At 36.3% G+C, this 19,573-nt stretch overlaps 1 protein-coding gene and 1 long non-coding RNA gene across 2 annotated transcripts in view; both read right to left on the bottom strand.

The window, feature by feature from the left end:
• RAB21 (RAB21, member RAS oncogene family) overlaps positions 1–19,573 on the bottom strand; it is a 34,758-nt gene that overhangs the window by 7,151 nt on the left and 8,034 nt on the right. The window contains exons 2-5 of the mRNA XM_017867499.1: positions 12,590–12,649; positions 11,743–11,850; positions 8,434–8,497; positions 334–389 (exon numbers count right to left, since the gene is read on the bottom strand). Of these exons, the coding sequence (XP_017722988.1) occupies positions 334–389; positions 8,434–8,497; positions 11,743–11,850; positions 12,590–12,649 (288 nt within the window). The remainder of the gene's footprint in view (positions 1–333; positions 390–8,433; positions 8,498–11,742; positions 11,851–12,589; positions 12,650–19,573) is intronic.
• LOC108526678 (uncharacterized) lies at positions 9,665–10,433 on the bottom strand. The gene is made up of 2 exons (XR_001884582.1): positions 10,222–10,433; positions 9,665–9,784 (listed from the first exon to the last, which is right to left on the bottom strand). It is a non-coding gene; the product is annotated as an uncharacterized LOC108526678 (long non-coding RNA).

Below are 19,573 nucleotides of genomic sequence, written 5' to 3'. Positions count from 1 at the left end.
TACATGAAATTAAGTTTTAAATAATATAAATATAATAAGCCTTGAAATTTTTATAGATTAATTTGGGACTCAAATACTTTAAAAGTTTTGTAGCTTATCGCCTATTTGATCACGATAGTTTTGTTTTATATCACTCGTATTTTTTACTGAAGTCAAAAAGGGAAGGGCTTTATTACCACAAGCCCAGAAACTACCACGTAAACATGCTTCACTGAATCCAATACCTCAATCTATGTTAAGAGATCTGAGTAATACCCAAATGGTAAAGCAAAATGTATAAAGAGGAAGACTTCTACTAGGGAGTGATAGGGAATGGGAGGGTCACAGTACTTACGACTCTGCTTCTTGAATGGAAACATGTCTTTCCTTTTCCAAGTCTATTTTATTACCTATTTTGAAAAAAGTAAATATTTATCTTTATGCTGATTCATTTTCGTAACAAAATTAAGCCAATTCTAACTATAAAATTGCCATTTTAATTACCGGCAAAAACAATGCAAATCCCCACCAGAATTCTAAATGTTTTGAAATTATAAAGTTAAGCCTTGTGATCTAGGGCTGATCATGCCCCATCCTCCTTGAAATGACTCAATTAATACCTTTCCTGAATCTGCAGCCCCTGACAAAGAAAACAACTTTTCCAAAGAGATGGGCACTCTTTTTTGATTTTGGGGGATACCAGAGACCTAGAGATAAACCTATGACTCTTAGCCAAGTGTAAATGATCGAAAGTAAGAGCAAAATTTTCTACAGTTCCCATTAACTTAAACCCAGTCAACAATCAAGTATGGCTATCTTAGTGTTTACTAAAATATATTAAGCTAGTTTCTTGGATCCTACGAGTATTCAAGTTTCCTGGATGATATAAGCCGGTTAAAGTAAAATTAAAGTGTACAGATTTTAAGTACTCCACAATCCTAAGGGGAAAAACTGCATTCTTTGTTTAAAAAACAATTTTAGTGAGTTATTAAAACTTAATATATGTGTACCATGCAGATTTAAATTATAAGCTTAGTTCTCCTTAAACAATGGAACCAAGCTGAGATTATATTTTAAAAAAGCCACCAGAACAAAATGAAGAAACTGCAAAATACTGATTCCTTGAACTTAAGATGACTTGACTGGACACACAGAGTGCTAAAGGTAATAAAACAGTAGATAACAATAAGGAAAATAACTTACGGAAGGACACTTCAAACAAACATTTTATTCTTCTATTATGGCTTTTAGGGATAAGAGAAATCTTATAAATAAAGTTACTTTTTTTCTTGGAACCATATAGATTCTAGGAGACAATTTCAGATAAATTTCAGATAAGGCATTGAAATAAGCACCCAATAAAAGATAAAATGTTTAGCACTGAGGTGGACAAGTCCAAAGGTTCGAATAATCTGATAACCTAGTTGCTGGCAATCTGATAACCTAGTTGCTGGCACCTTTGGACTTGTCCACCTCAGTGCTAAACATTTTACCATAGCAAGAAGTTTCATATTAGTTCTAACTTCCCACATTATATTTGTCATTGGAAATTTTAATTATCTAAATATGACAAAGTCTGACAGTAACCAGAGGAAAAACTGTCCTGTTATTCTGTAAAGAATGCAAAAAGCACCACCTGGTGGCCAGTGGCTCCAACAAACAGGAACAAGATTCTGCCTCATAAAGGTAAAATAAGATAGCCTCCTACTAAAGGTAGCAGTATTACTTTTGCTTCAATTATCTAAAACCCTATGAAATTTTTTTTCTAGGTACTTAATGCCTCATTTTCCAAATTCCACCAATCTCATCAATACCTATAAAAAGAGTGAAGACAGGAAAAGTAGGCAGTCACCTTACTGCCTCAAATGAACATTTAGGAGAAATTATTCAGACACTCCTTTATCATTTAATAATATTTTAAATGACTAATTTTAATAAATCAGGCCATTAATAAATAGCTATCTATCTTAATAACCTATTATTTTAAACTTAAAACATTTTAAATCTAAACAACTATTATTTCTTTGAATAATCAACATTCACAATGGATTGATAGCACAGAATATACTGCAGCAACTTGACTGACTAGCGACTGACCTCTTTCCAAAGCCCAAAAACCTTTTTAGTTTCTATATTTTTTTCAAAAGCAAGACAGCTAAGGATTAAGGCTTTGAGACTCATATCTGCTTCAATACTACTGTGCAGCTACATACGGAACTTTCTGATAGGCTTAAAACATCTGAAAACAAGGACAACAACCAAAGCAAGCACCTACTTAAACGTACAGTACTAAAAGAATTTAAAAAATAAACAAATAGGGTGAGACTACTGGAAAGGGAGGGAAAAAGCTACCCTCTAAGTTAAGCAGATCTTCCTTAAAAACACATATTTGAATTAAGAATACAGAAGGGATATGCCCACTGCTAAAGGCAAAAGGCCTAACAATGATATAGAATTAGAATCATATTATGCTTAGACTGGATGGTTGTGGGGCACAGTGGAAAAAAGATTTCAAAAACCTTTTAAATAAGTAATAAAACTTGTTTTTAAGTCCTTGCTTACTCCATAACTGTAATTTTTTTTGTTTTACTTTTTTTTGAGACAGGGTCTTGCTCTGTCACTCAGGCTGGAATGCAGTGGCATGAACACGGCTCTCTGCAGCCTCCACCTCCCAGGCTCAAGCAATCCTCCTGCCTCAGCCCCCCGAGTAGCTGGGACTACAGGCACACGCCACCACACCTGGCTAATTTTTGTATTTTTTTGTAGAGATGGGGTTTTGCCATGTTGCCCAGACTGGTCTCAAACTCCTGGACTCATGCAATCTGCCCACCTTGGCCTCCCAAAATGCTGGGATTAAAGGCGAGAGTCAACACGCCTGGTCATAATTGTAAAAATTGGACAAATTAGTTAACCTGTTAGTCTCACTCTGTGCATGTGTGGCTAACAAACCTTGCAGGGTTGATGAGAAAATAAGATATATGTAAAAGGCCTAGCATATACTATATGCTCAATAAAGAATAGTTATTAACGACATTCATCACAGTGAATGATCAAATGGAAAGTCAATATTGTTATGAGAGAATTAAAGTCCATGATAGGTAACACAAACTTACTCCTGACCTCAAATGATCCGCCTGCCTCAGCCTCCCAAAGTGCTGGGATTACAGGGATGAGCCACCGTGCCTTGGAGGTAACACTCTACCATCATCCTACTGGCTTCATCTAGCTAACTTAGTTTATACAACACTTGCTCTAGGAAATTTTCCCTTATCTCCCCCTTGCATCTCAAATCTAGTTGGTTTGCTTTTGTGCTCTCATAGCACTCCATTCTGCATTTCCCTTCCATAGCATTTATTACAATATATAATAAGTAGCTTGTTTTTGTCTCTTTTTCTACACAAGAAACTCTGGGAGACAAGAACCGTATCTATTTTGTTTACTTATTCACTACACTATTCCCAAATCCTGGTACATAGTAAGCAATGAAGTGTTTATTAAGGATATGGGCTTGAAGTGGCAGGCAGATCTGAGTTGAAATCCCCGGGCTACTTCTAACAAGCTATGTGACTTTGGGAAGTTTCAAGCTCTCTAAGCACATTTTTTCATCTGTAAAATGAAATGGTCTTCCTGCAGCATTGTCAGGAGGCTTAAATGAAATAAAAAATGTGTAGTTCTTAAAACAGTGCCTGGCACTCAATGAATGGTGACTATGATTAATAAATACTTGTTCAAGAAAATACAAATGTTAAGGACAGACTAGATGCAGAATACTATCAACCACAGCCAAGGGTGCCTATCAATGGATTAATGACAACCTAGAGGAAAAAGTCTCTGCTACTGAAACATGTGGTTCTCTATTACTGGTTAGCACATGGAGATCAGTGGCTTAGATAAGGACCTAGGAGGTTAAGTATTTAATTTACACATGAAAATGCTAGTAGACTGTATATCAAACACAAAGTTTCAAAAACATGACAAACTGAAATTTCCACTTAGCTTTAAATAGTTACATGAGAACAAGCTAGGAAAAACCGGACTGAATAGCAACACTTATAAAAAAGGACTTGAGATTTTGGATAACTATCATCTATGTAAAAGCGACTAGTTGACATGTCTGCTAAAAAGTTTAAGCAATCTCAGGCAATCCTGATAGAAGGCCAGTGTGAGGAGAGAGACAGGGCTTATAAGTACATACTAGCTCAACAACATTTAGATTCTATTGTTGATTTCCAAGTCTGGGTGACATACTGATACAGTAAAATAAACCTAGGAGAGAAAATGATCAGGATGATCAGAATGTCTAGAAGGTAGGCCACATAAAAAAACAGCTGATCTAGAGAATTTAAGACTTAAAGTGAGCTGTTTAAGTAGTCTTCAAATGCCTGAAGGGTTATCTTATGTAAACAGAATAAATTCTTGTCAAATGTCTACCGCTATGCCAAGTATTTTTCAAATCATTATATAATCTTCATCATAACCCTGAGAAGTAGTATTATTTCAAAGTTACTAATAAAACAGAAGAGAGAATAAACACTGAACGACTACAACAGAGAATAAAAATCAAGAAGTGGGAAAAACAATGCAAATGTCCATCAATAGCAAAACGGATAAACTGTGGAGTATTCATAAAGTATCAGACAGCAATCAGAATAAAATGAACTACAACTATATACAACATTGAGGAATCGTAGGAACACAAAGTAAAGTCAAAAAAGCCAGACACAAGAAGAGTTAATATTATATGACTCCATTTATATAAAATTCAAAACAAAACTAATTCATGCAGTAAAAAGGACAGTAATGGGGGGTGGGGAATGGCGAGGGGAAAACAACTGGGAGTGTTGGGATGAAAAAGTAACACAACTCAGGGTCCTTAGGTACTGCTTACACTGTGCGATTTTCATTTTGTGAAAATTATGTTATTGAAAATTTGTACACTTTTCTGTACATACAATGAAAAATTCACTTTAAAAATCAGTTCAAAGTGAAGGATACAGGGAGTATGATTTTAGCTAAACGTGAAGACAAATTCGTTTCTTGCACTTGTCAGAAAAAATAAGTTGTTCTCCAACACCTGCATGTATGTACACTAAATCAGAATTAACAGCACACAGTGCCTGGTACAAAGAAGCCACTCAAAAATACTTATAGAAGGAAGAAAGGTGGGGTGAAAACAGGGAATTAATTCTTTGTCCCATCCACAGAGATTTTGATTTAGTGTATCTATAATGAGGCCCAAAAATCTTTTTTTTTTTAAATTCTCTGAATTATCCTAATAAGTTTGGGAAAAGTGGTAAATAAGCTCTCAGAATTCTTTTTTTTTTTTTTAACGGGAGACCAGAGTTTTATTATTACTCAAATCAGTCTCTGAGCTCTCAGAATTCTCCCAACTCTGAATTCCAAATAAAATTCCATGTCATACTTGTCAACAGAAGAAAGTAAGAGCTTTCTATACTTCACACTAATAATAAATATTCTATAATATTAAATGGAGTATTTGACCCTACTGGAGGCACTAGGTTACCAGATCCAATAGTCCTAAAACTTCTTATAATATGAACATTAAAAATATACACTTTATATAGAAACATTTTTAAAGAAACCAGTTCACTATCTGGCAACCACTCTCTCTGATGCTCCAGTGAAAGTATCTTCCTTAAGGTTCAGTTTAATGTTATGCCTTCAACTTTTAGAGAGTGGCAACATAAAAGGTACTTCGTTGAACATTAAAACAAACACACACACACACTTTAAACTATTCATGAGCTTATTTAACTTAGATGATTTTTTTTAATGTTACTTTGTGACCTTGGTCAAGTAACAAGCTTTTGGAATTTCCTTGACTTTATGTATACGTTAGTAATTTCTATCTTCAGAAAGATGATCAGAATCCCAAAATATTAAATCTTCAGTCATTCATCTACTGTGGCCACTTCCACTCCTAGTAAGTCCATATACCACACAAAGTTACACAAAACTCAGTAATGATTAGCTGTAGCTCTGATTCCAAACCTCCAAGTAGCCTACTACTTCAGTGTTCCAGTCTGAAATATTCCTGCCTAGCCTGACATCTAGCATCTAGATCAAAACGCAGGGGAAATCATCTTGCTCTTTTCCCCCAAGACTTGCCCCTGATCTGGGACTATAAAGCTACCAATGTAATGGTGACAAGAGATAAGAAATGTAAACTCAAGTTAAAATTCTTGGCCGGGCGTGGTGGCTCATGCCTGTAATCCCAGTACTTTGGGAGGCTGAGGCGGGTGGATCATGAGGTCAGGAGTTTGAGAACAGCCTGGCCAATATGGTTGAAACCCCGTCTCTACTAAAAACACAAAAATTAGCTGGGCGTGGTGGTGCGTGCCTGTAGTCCCAGCTGCTTGGGAGGCTGAGGCAGGAGAATCGCTTGAACCCGGGAGGTAGAGTGAGCTGAGATCATGCCACTGCATTCCAGCCTGGGCGACAGAGCGAGACTGCGTCTCAAGAAAAAAAAAAAAAAAAATTCTTAAGGCTAAAAGCAGAATTTCCCCACACTGATCATTCCATTCTTTCATTTCCCCAGATACTACCTTTGTCTTCCACTGAAATGATCCTATCCTGGCTTCTCCCATATTGTTTTTAATATTATCAGGTATGTAGAAAAAAGAGAGAAAACAGCATGAGGCTATACATCATAAGGTTTAGTAACATAAGAGTCAGAATGACTTCATTTCAAATCCAATCTCTGAAAGCTACCTGACACTGGGCAAGTTATTATCTCCAGGACTCAGCTTCCTCTATAAAACCCTCGTAGGATTATGAGGATTACATGAGATAATGTCTGTGAGTACACAGCACAGTGTCTAGTACACTTTTATTGTTCAATAATTGTGATATCATAGAAATAACAATCTAAAGAAAAAGAGAACCAAAGAGAAATTCCAGAAGTCCAAAAGTGAGTTGCAGAGTTCCTTTATACCCATTAGGAATATTCCTCCACCATGGGATCATGATCTACTTGTATCCTTGTGGTCAAATTTGACCATTACTCAAAAATGTGTAGTTAAATATACAGAACAAGAACACAGGCCTCAGTCATCTCCTTAATTTTATTATAAAGTAGTTACTAAACTTTTTCTAAGCAAAACCATAGAGTGAAAAACTAAAGATCAAACTGAAGCAAGGCTAGGAAACTCAAAGCCCCAAGTGTTTAGTTTTCAATTTGCTCCCCAAGGCATTCCTTAGAGTTTAAATCTCCTGGAAAATCACTTCTAAATCCAAAATTCTTTTTTTTTTTTTTAAGACAGAGTCTCGCTCTGTCACCCAAGCTGGAGTGCAATGGCGTGATCTTGGTTCACTGCAACCTCCACCTCCTGGGTTCAAGCGATTCTCCTGCCTCCGCCTCCTAAGTAGCTGGGACTATAGGTGCCCGCTACCATGCCCGGCTAATTTTGTATTTTAGTAGAGACGGGGTTTCACCATGTTGGCCGGGCTGTTTTGAACTCCTGACCTCAGATGATCTGCCTGCCTCAGCCTCCCAAAGGGCTGGGATCACAGGTGTGAGCCACTGCATCCNTTACTAAACTTTTTCTAAGCAAAACCATAGAGTGAAAAACTAAAGATCAAACTGAAGCAAGGCTAGGAAACTCAAAGCCCCAAGTGTTTAGTTTTCAATTTGCTCCCCAAGGCATTCCTTAGAGTTTAAATCTCCTGGAAAATCACTTCTAAATCCAAAATTCTTTTTTTTTTTTTTTAAGACAGAGTCTCGCTCTGTCACCCAAGCTGGAGTGCAATGGCGTGATCTTGGTTCACTGCAACCTCCACCTCCTGGGTTCAAGCGATTCTCCTGCCTCCGCCTCCTAAGTAGCTGGGACTATAGGTGCCCGCTACCATGCCCGGCTAATTTTTGTATTTTTAGTAGAGACGGGGTTTCACCATGTTGGCCGGGCTGTTTTTGAACTCCTGACCTCAGATGATCTGCCTGCCTCAGCCTCCCAAAGGGCTGGGATCACAGGTGTGAGCCACTGCATCCAGCTTTTTTTTTTTTTTTTTGAGATGGAATCTCACTGTATCACCCAGGCTGGAGTGCAATGGTGTGACCTTGGCTCACTGCACCCCCTGCCTCCTGGATTCAAGCGATTCTCCCACCTCAGCCTCCCAAGTGCTGGGATTACAGGCACGCAGCTACTTTTTTTTTTTTTTTGTATTTTTATAGAGACAGCGTTTCACCATGTTGACCAGGCCGGTCTTGAACTCCTGACCTCAGGTGATCCAACAACTTTGGCCTCCCAAGGTGCTGGGATTACAGGCATGAGCCACCGCACCAGGCTAAATCCTAAATTATTCTAAAATATTTATATTAATATGTCATTCTTCCTTTCTTATATAACTTTAAAACAAAAATTACTTGTTTATAATGTCCTCAATAAAACATTAAGGAAACAAAGGACTTCTTTAAAAAAAAGTAATTATGCTTACCAACTATACATAAACAGATTTCATTTCCCAACATTTTCCGTAATTCTTTGACCCAGTTTTTTACCTGTATATACAAAAAAGCACATATTAAAACAAATCCTGTTAGAATTACTACTATCACAACATCCAAAAAACTCAACACTGTCAAAATACCTCAGAATTTTAAGAGTCTATATTATTTACTTATTACCAGAAATTATTCACTGAAGAATCATTTATTGCCAGATAGTACTGTAAACCATATACACATAAATACAACAATGGAAAAATACACAGAAGCAACTCTTATTATAAACTTGCAACAGTCTTCCACAGATCCAAGCAAAGCTATTCACTACAGCAAAAGCATATCAACTCCAGCTTCTGATAATAGATGCTTTACAATACAGATTACCAGTGTCACTTTGGACTTAGGAACACGTGGGTTTAAAACAGTCTTTTATACCCTAATTGATTCCTAAATAGAGGGCATAGGCACTTCATTGTCACATAATAAAAGACAATAAATGAATAAATAAATAAATAATTTATATAAGCACTAAAAAAAACTAAGAGTGCTAAAATAATTTCATCATTTAGTGTATGACAGGGTTTTGCAACCTTGGCAATACTGACATCTTAGTACAGATAATTCTTTGTTGTGAGGCACTGTCCTGTGCAATGTATGATGTTTAGTAACATCCCTGACTTCCTACCCACTAGATGCCAAGAGCATCCGCCAGTTGTGACAACCAAAGATGTCTCCAGGCATTGTCATCCTCTGTAGAGAACCAATGATATACAATAACTCCAGTTATGAACTGATTCTCCAGTATGAATGAAGCATAGTAGTAGACACAGTTGGCAGTAAACTGGAATTAAGTAGATTACTCTTTTGAACTCATGATTTTAAATGTTGATTATAATAACAGAATAAAAGGCAAACTTGGACACCTGCCTTCATTCTTTGCAATGAAATTTAATATGGATGTAATCAAATCACACTGAACTTATATACCCTCCTGAAAAAATACACATATATCTGTAAATTCCAAAAATTACATTAGCTATGTGGTAACCACTTACTGTGCATCTGGTCTTATGGTGTACAAATGTAACACTTCCACATTCCTATTCTCTACAGAATGCAGAGGAACTACCTCTGGCAAACCCAAAATCCTTACAAAAGCAAAGGTAGTCATCATCACATTATCTTTATAGCAGCACTGAATGAGTTTTCTCAGTATAACCCTACCTTTTTGTTTCATTCATATATATGTATAAAGTTTTCAAAGCATTTAACTTCCACTCTTTACTGATTTCACATAAGAAAAATTTGACCATATTGGCATAAAATATACATCTTCATCACCTCAAAAGAAACATAGCAGAATCTAATTATGTATTCCTCTCTTCCATGTGCATATAGTATCACAACCTACTAATCTAATCATTTTTTTTAAAAAAAAGTTTGTTAGTCATTTCAAATTAGATACCGCTCCACAAGCATTCTATCTATTCTTTACCCCATACATCTTTGGTGAGTTAGAGATGGTCACAAATTCTTTGTCAATCCTCCCATCAAATATGGCAGAGTCAAATTCCCCACCCTCTGAATTTGGGCTGGCTTTGTAACCTGTTTTGACAAGACAATGTGGCAGAAGTAATGCTATGCCAATCCCAGACTTAAGCCTTAAGAAGGCCTGGTAGCTTCTACATTTAACTCTTGGGATCCAGTTGTCATATAAAAAGCTTAAGGTAGAAAACAGAATAATGAGAGAGCACATAGAGTACTGGACGATAAGACACCAGATATAGTGAGAGGCCAGATGGAGAAGTAGGCCTTCTTGTATATTCCAGCCCCAGCCAAACTCCCAGTTCAGTGCAGCTCTATGAGTGACTCCAGTGACATCACAAAGAGCAGTGAACCTTCCTGGTCAACCCACAGAATCATGAGAAATAATAAGTTACTGTTTTAAGTCAAAAATTTTGGGAGTTTTGTTACATAGCAGTAGAGAACTGGTCACTTTTCAACCTAAATGACTCTATTTTTTTTTTTTTTTTTGAGATGGCATCTCGCTCTGTCACCCAGGCTGGAGTTCAGTGGCGCGATCTAGGCTCACTGCAATCTCTGCCTCCCTGGTTTAAGCAATTCTCCTGCCTCAGCCTCCCAAGTAGCTAAGATTATAGGCATGTGCCACCACACCCAGCTAATATTTTTAGTATAGATGGGATTTCACCATGTTGGCTGGGCTGGTCTCGAACTCCTGACCTCAAGTGATCTGCCCTCCTCGACCTCCCAAAGTGCTGGGATTACAGTGTGAGCCACTGTGCCTGGCCTCAATCTTCTCTTAATAAATACTTAAACTATGTCTTTTCATGCAAAAAGTCAGAGGGAGATAACAAACAGCAGCACCAAAATAACTTTTAAAAATCATTAAATCTACAAGGTACCTATTGTTTCATTTTCTACTTCTTGGGTTAAGCTTTTCCATATATCGTTAATAACCCAAGGGCTAACTTGTATATCTGCTCTATCAGATTTAACTGGGAAAAAAAATAAAGAGAAAAAACAAACAAGGTAAGTAATTTTACCAAGAACAAGCCTGTAAGTCAAGGCAAGACAAGCTTCTTCCTTGGCATTACTCCGTGGTTACACATTGTTGACATATTCCAAGAACGGCTTTAGGAGGAAAGGTCAAATAAGTAACCCATCTGACTGTGATGAAATAAATTACAGTCAGAGGTAAATTAAATGGTAACTCATTTTTGGTCCCAAACAACTTTAAGAGTCATACATATGTGGTGTGTATTGAAGGGAAGTAAACTAATGAGATAATTTTAAGACTGTCCTTTTAAAACTTTTATTATATTTGGCAAGGAAAAAGCTTAAATGTGATTTTGCTCCTCCTTTTTTCTCTTCACAATAAAGGAACTTGTCCAGCCACACCAAGTTTAAGAGCCCAATGCCTATGGAATTAAGGAAATAAGTGTGATTTTCCATAAGAGGGAGAAACAAAAGCCCCATATTTTCTGAAGCTCACCTTCAAGTATTTTCCTTCCCTAATATTTGAGAAAGCCATGTAATAAGCCATTAATTATTCTAACATAAATTAATTCATATGAATTAAATATTTCATTAAACATAGGAGTATACCTCCATGTTGTAAGTGAAAAGAAAAATAAAATGTAAGTTGTCACCAGTTACGCACAAATTATATACTTTATTTTTAAAAACAAAACTAATCACATTAGTGAACAAAAGTATATTAATGGATACTTGAAAAATTACTATTGTCTTTCTAAGACATCTACCCATAAATAGAATACCTTCTGAAAAGAATCTTCATCTGTTATGTCATAAACTAAAATAGCTCCATTTGAATCTCTGTAGTAAATTGGACCCAATGCATGGAATCTCTCTTGACCTGCCGTATCCTAAAGAAAGCAACAAATGCTTATTAGATCAGAAGAAAAATACAAATCTGCAATTGCAACTGTGGTGAACTTTTGATTAACTGGAAAATATAGCATAAAGTCACAGACAACCACAAACCCTACTAACAGAAACAAAACAGCAAAACAGGTCACACAAAAAAATTTTAAGTTATGACCAATATATAATGTTTTAGTGATATATGACAGTTACTTTTTCCCTCTCAACCTTCCTCTTCCTCAGCAACTTCCCCAACCCCATTAAAAAACCAGTTCAGTTGCCAGAGGGCCAAAACAGCCAACACAGTATTATAAGCCAGGAATAGGCTCCGCCCTAAGTTTAAGTTCCCACACTGGGAGAGACAGGGAAGGAAACAGCACATGCATCAAGATCACTGGTCAACAAGTACCCTGCTCCATTATCCTCACCCTACTCTCCATCAGTCATTCCCTTGGAAGGTTGGAATATGGAGACACAGGGTGGGGAAAAAAGGCCAAGCAAGCTGTCCACCCACCCTGTCCTCTCTCTGAAGTGGAACCCTTCTGAGTTGACCCTTCTCCAGCTGAAAAGTTATGACAGCAATATTCAAATATTCAATTATATTCCAGATACAATTCTCAATCAGATTTTAAGATTATTTTTAATTAAAAAAAAAAAGTTGTGGCTAAGCTCCAATAAACTTAAAAAAAAAAGAAAAAAGGAAGAAGCCTCCATGCATAACAGTTGAAAAAGTTCACTTACCCATATGGCAAGGTTTACTCTTTTCCCACCAATATTTAACTTCTTTGTTAAGAATGATGCCTAAAAAGAGAAATATACATTAAACAACGTTTCATATAAAATAAGGTTCTTTATCCTAACAACTACAGATGAATGAATCATCTCAATGTAAAAGTTATCTGGGAGAAAAAGTAATCACTGAATTTCAAATTACTGATCGAAATTGTTTCATTAAGGATAAGACATTATTTACATTTTACCTAAAAAAAAAATCTTGTTTTCTGAACATAGGTTATTAAAATACACAGAAAATAAGTACTTTTTTCTTAATATTTTCCTTATCTATGTGGAACAAAATTTTCCCTAGAGCATTTAATTTGATGCTACCTTATCTACTCACAAAAAGAGTTTAAGAGATTTCTAAGATAAAATAAGTGTTTATTGGTAGTTTACTTAATGTACAAATATCAATATTATTCAATATGGCTCCACAATTACTTCATAACTCAATTGTTTAACATATATTCAATAATTATCCTAAGCATTAAAGTGAGAGAAATGTAGGACATGGTTCTAGCTTTTATACTCTATTAGAGAAATAAAAATAAAGAGAATTACAATTCCATGTGATAACTGCTAAAATGGAGGGTCTTGCCAAATACACTGTAAAGATAGTACTCAGAAAGGAAGTGTAACAGTTGTCTGAATGAGTCAAAGAAGGCTTCAGAGAGAAGGTAATGATCTCCCCTTTAGGAGCAGTAGGGGTTTTTCCTGATAGATGAGTGATGCCACTGAAGCCTCAAACACATGACCCCATCCCACAGGGAACTCCAAGTGGGTATATGGTCAATACCAGAGATGAGACTACATAGATGGACTTCACCTTATAGTCTCAATAAAACCTGTTCTAAGATACCAGACATGTATTTAGACACACACACACACACACACACGTCAGGTATACTTTGGAAATGCTATTTATTGATTTTTATACACTAACAATGCACATTAACACATTAGGATGCTGCTAAACAGAAGGCTAGCTGACTGTATTTATACAAGCATTTCCCAAATTCATTTGAACTCTTTTTGCCTGATTTTCTTCTGTATAGCACTGAACCTTTTTTTCCTAGAAAAATACCTAATTCACCCTAAAGAACAACTGTTTGAACACACAGGACTACTGACAATGGAGAATCACTGAATGGTTTCAAGCAATGGGGAAACAGATCTATATTTTAAGAGAATGACCCTGGGATAGGAAGGGAGGTTGGACTAGAAAGGTAGAAAGAACACTATTACAAAATTAGGGAAAAATATAAAAAAGGAGATCTGAACTAAGACCATGAAGATAGGAAAGAAAGAACAGAATCAAGAGTTACTGAAGACAAAATATATCCAGAATCCAGAGTCAGCCGACACATTTAAAAAAAGGAATAGAGGTGAGTTAAGACCTATGTAGAGACAGTCACGTTTGGTGTATTTATATAGAAGAAAGTGCAAAAAAGGTGAAACAGATAAAAAGTCAGGATGGTGAATTACTGAAGGAAAAAAACGCAAGAAATCTCAATTTCAGGAAGGTCTTTTTGCTATGGGCACACCACAGAAAATTAGAACTAAGGCAAGGCCACTGGATGTAGTGATTAACTAAGGAGTCTACAGATAAATATAAATTGCAGATCTGGGTTCAAACACATGTATGTCTGCCCTCACGGCCCAAGCTATCCTCAAGATATTTTAGTAAATAAAATAAAAATTACACAGAAAAGGAGAAAAATAAATTAAATGCCAAAACAGCAAAGTAACCTGAAAAATGCAAAGACCAAATACATGTTATGACAATAAATGACGTCTCCCATTTATGCTAGCATAGGGGCTAAGAATATGAACTTTGGAGCAGAACCTATGGATTTGAATCTCAGCTTTGCTACATACTAGCTGTGTAATTTATCTGAACTCAATCATTTTCATGGTTTCAGTATTAATGCCATATGGAAAAAAAACAAAATCTGAATCCTATCCGAATATTTAATGGATAGGTCAATTTAAATGCCTCTTTTTCAAACACATGTAAGATTGAACCAATCTTCTCCCCAAAATTGGATTTTCATTCTGATTTTAGTATTTTGATCACATTTGCCTTCTCATTGAAGTTTAGAACCTTAAAAATATCTTCTTAAGCCCTTGTCAGTCTATATGCTTCCAAAATCTACCAAGCCTTGTCTTCACATTTCCTCTGGGATCTATGACCACAAGTCTCTTACTATGTCATAACATATAATACCTCTGGTTCACCTCACACCCTACTCTGCATGCCGTATTATCTTCCCAAAGCTTCCCTGGTTAAAAAAAAAAAAAAAAAAAAAAAACAACTTAAACTCACCGAAGGGTTCCCTAACAGGTTATCATTTTTAATAAGTATGCTTCAATATCCCTGCTGACAGCTAATATCATAACCTTTTGGTCATGAGTGTTGTAGAGATTTCTCAGAAGAAGGGAGCACATGAGAGTTGGTAAAGCTCCCTCATTTCTTTTCTACTGTCCCCTCCAAAATTTCCCACTACTCTCCCATGGTAAATTTAAAGGACAGTATTAAGTCTCCCCTAAGGAACTACGGATACCCAAAACACTTTTACGGAAAAGGTACATATCACAACATTGATTATACAGAAAACAAAACAGTGAAATTATCTGTGTTCAATTAATAGGTAAGTAGTTAAAATTCACAAAATAGCCCATCCATGTAGTAAAAACACTAGACAGTCATTTCTACTACTGCTGCTAATACGAGCTAACATTTATTAAATGTTCATTTTCTGCCAAGTACTGTGCTATGCACTTTTCACAAAATCATTAATAAGCTGCTTCTTTATAAAAGTTGGGGAGCCCGCATTTACAATTAAAAGTATCAAAGCCTTATCTTTATATCCAAAGACTTCCACAATGTGTCCACATCTATTTTCTTATGATAGCTTCCAATATTTCTTTACTTATTCTCCAACTTGTAAGGCTTTTTTGCATCCTCTAAAATTCTTCTGCCCATAAAATTCCCCACTAATTTGGGCCTATTCTCTGTTCTCTATCTAAATTCCACTTATCCAAATATGGCTCTTTTTCCTTGAAATTTCATGTTCTCTTATACTCATGCATGCAATGCACGCTAAATTTTCCTATCCTAAAGAATTTTAGGGAATCAACTCTACATTTACTGCAGCTTATACTATCTTATACTACAAATTATATTTTCATGGGTGTAAGTATTCTGTTAACTAGATTACATATTTTTATTTAACGTTTTTACAGCACTTACAATGAAATGGACAGTGTTCTAAGAGCTTCTCAAATATTAATTCATTTAATTCTCAGGTGCCAATAATGCCCTGTGAGTCAGAGATAATTGTTATCCATGTATTACAGACATGGAAAATGAGGCATAAGGAGGGTAAATATCTTGCTCAAGGTCACACAGTAAGTGACACAGTGCCATGTGAAATCCTAGGCAGTTTGGCTCCAGATATTAATTGTAACTACTATGCTACGATACTTCCCAGACTAAGATCTGAGCTCTCTAACACTTCCTCTCTTGTGGAAGAAGTAGGGGAAGTCATAGTACCCTGCCTATAATAGTCAAATACTGTTACTATAGATAAGCACATCTACAATATGCCCTGGTAAATCGATGCAGGTATAATTCAATTTAGTAGGAGATACGCTCCTAAGTTTCCTTACTAATCAAATTATTTTAACTCAGATATATGATGCACTAGTAAAGCATATTATCAAAGGATCCCTAGTAAATTTTTTTCCTTCATAATGAAAAACTTAAGCCCTGCTCTAAAATTATGAATATATTTATGAAGAAAGCTGAAACATCAAGATAGCAGCAAACAGGTATAAAAATAGGCACATAGACCAATGGAACAATAGAGAACCCAGAAATAAAGCCAAATACACCCACCTGATCTTCGACAAAGCATATAAAAACAGAAATTTGGGAAAAGATAGCCTATTTAACAAATGGCGCTGGGAAAACTGGCAAGTCACATGTAGAAGAATGAAACTGGATCCTCATCTCTCACCTTATATAAAAATCAACTCAAGATGGATCAAAGACTTAAATCTAAGACCTGAAACCATAAAAATTCTAGAGGATAACATTGGAAAAACTCTTCTAGACATTGGCTTAGACAAAGAATTCATGACTAACACCCCAAAAGCAAATGCAACAAAACAAAAATGAATAAATGGGATCTAATTGAACTAAAATGCTTCTGCACAGCAAAAAAAATAACTAGCAGAGTAAACAGACAATCCAGAGTGGGAGAAAATGTTCGTAAACTAAGCATCCAACAAAAGACTAATATCCAGAATCTACAAGGAACTCAAACATATCAGCAAGAAAAAAACAAATAATCCCATCAAAAAGTGGGCAAAGGACATGAAAAGACAATTCTTAAAGAAGATATACAAATAGCCAACAAACATCTGAAAAAATACTCAACATGACTAATTATCAGGGAAATGCCAATTAAAATCACAATGAGACACCCCTTACTCCTGCAAGAATGGCCATAATTAAGTCAAAATAACAATAGATGCTAGTGTGGATGTGACGGAAGGGGAACACTTTTACACTGCTGGTGGGAATGTAAACTAGAACCACCACTATGGAAAACAGGATGGAGATTACTTAAAGAACTAAAAGTATTATAAAACTATCATTTGATCCAGCAATCCCACTACTGAGCATCTACCCAAAGGAAAAGTCATCATATGAAAAAGTCACATGCACAGTTTATTGCAGCATGATTCGCAATTCACAATTGCAAAGATATGGAACCAACCTGAGTGTCCATCAACTAACAAGTGAATAAAGAAAATGCGGTATATATATACCATAGAATACTACTCAGCCATAGAAAGGAATGAAATAATGTCTTTTACAGCAACTTGGATGGAGCTGGAGGCCATTATTCTAAGTGAAGTAGCTCAGGAATGGAAAACCAAATATTGTATGTTCTCACTTACAAGTGAGAGCTAAGCTATGAGGATGCAAAGGTATAAGAATGATATCATGGACTTTGGGTACTCAAGGAGGAAGGTTTGGAGGAGGGTATGGGATAAAACACTACATATTGAATATGGTGTACACTGCTCAGGTGCACCAAAATCTCAGAAATCACCACTAAAGAACTTATCCATGTAACAAAAAACACCTATACCCCCAAAACTATTGAAATAAAATAAAAATTAATTTATAAAAAAAGATAGCAGCAAACAATCAAAAGGCTGAAATTTGTCTTCTCTTTTTTAACTACCTCTACCAGGCACACTTAATTTGGCCAGACTACTGAGATACCGCTGAAGTTAAAATAATTACTCTGGAGCAGTGGTTCTTAATTCTTACATGGTAGTGAAGGTGGGAGAAGTAATTACAAACTTCTTTAAGAATATGAAGAAAGCCATGAACCTACTCACTCCCCAAAACACCCCTCATATGCACATACTAAAAACAATTCCCATGTACTTCCAAGAGATTTACAAATGCCTGGCAACATCTCAGTAAAGAACCCCCAGTGTACAAAGGGAAGGAGGGAGAGTGACATTGAACAATAGCCAATTCAAAAGGTTCTAGGACTATAGGAAGGTGGAAAAAAAAAAAAAAACCATACTATGTGCCAAGCACTGTGCTTGGGCTTTTTCATTTAATTTTCAACAACTCTGTGAAGCAGATACTTAGTCTTACTTTACAGCTGTGAACCTGTTATTTTTTAAAAAATACAGTGACTCACGGAAGGTCAGACAACTCAGCTGGGTGCTGCAGTGGGTGGAAGCCTGTCTGACCCCACAATAGTTTTTCCATTGCACAAAGCTAACTATTCTAGAACATACACACATTTCCTAACCTGGCACTCCTCCACTTAGACAGTAAGTGTTCTTGGACCCTAACCTCCCCAAATATTCTCAGGACAGGCACAAAATATTACTAGCAAGGATCCAAGTAAGTAATGGCACATTTTCCACCCTATCTCCTTCAAATCCTGAGTTATTTCGCCAGTACATCTTCTAATCCCAATTATTTCATCTTCTATGCTTTAGTGAGATTAAAAAATTAACAATCTTATTAGCTCAGGTTGTCATCTGTAACTTGTATTAACACCTAATTCTTGTTTACCCAACTGCTTACCGGAAATCATAGTGGATGACAAAAAAAAAGAAAATGCTATTAAAAAAAAAAAAAAAAAAGACAGGTAATCACAGGGAGGAGGAAACAAATTAAAAATTTAAAACCTAAAAAGAACAGGATTACTAAGAGAGAAATAATAGGGAAAAAATATATCTGCCAAATTAAAGTCTTTTCGTAACTTGTTTAATCAATTTTTTGGTTCTGTTAGCCAGACCATTTGCTGTGCTTGCTAACTACTGTTCTGGCAAAGCAAACCACCTAAAGTAGTATTTGACAATTATAAGGTATCTGTTGAAAGCAACATAGTTACTACACTGTGAACAAATACTTTCCTGGCTTTATTTAGTATCAACTAAATTCAACAGACTTCATTAATTGGGGGCCTGGGGTGGGGGAGTGTATGAGTAACAGAGAGTGTGCCTGTGCAAAATAAATATTCTTGCTAGTTGCTAACACTGGTACAGACTTAAGTATTTAAAGAATGTACAATTGGCCGGGCGCGGTGGCTCAAGCCTGTAATCCCAGCACTTTGGGAGGCCGAGACGGGCGGATCACGAGGTCAGGAGATCGAGACCATCCTGGCTAACACGGTGAAACCCCGTCTCTACTAAAATACGAAGCAAAACTAGCCGGGCGATGGGCGGGCGCCTGTAGTCCCAGCTTCTCGGGAGGCTGAGGCAGGAGAATGGCGTAAACCCGGGAGGCGGAGTTGGCAGTGAGCTGAGATCCGGCCACTGCACTCCAGCCTGGACAGAGCAAGACTCCTTCTCAAAAAATAAAAAATAAAAAAAAAATAAAATAAAATCAAAAAAAAAAAA

Source organism: Rhinopithecus bieti, unplaced genomic scaffold (genome assembly GCF_001698545.2).
Source record: "Rhinopithecus bieti isolate Rb0 unplaced genomic scaffold, ASM169854v2 scaffold_3874, whole genome shotgun sequence".
NCBI classification, from domain to species: domain Eukaryota; kingdom Metazoa; phylum Chordata; class Mammalia; order Primates; family Cercopithecidae; genus Rhinopithecus; species Rhinopithecus bieti.
The sequence above is the reverse complement of the archived record's forward strand: the minus strand, read 5'-3'. Positions and strand labels throughout refer to the sequence as shown.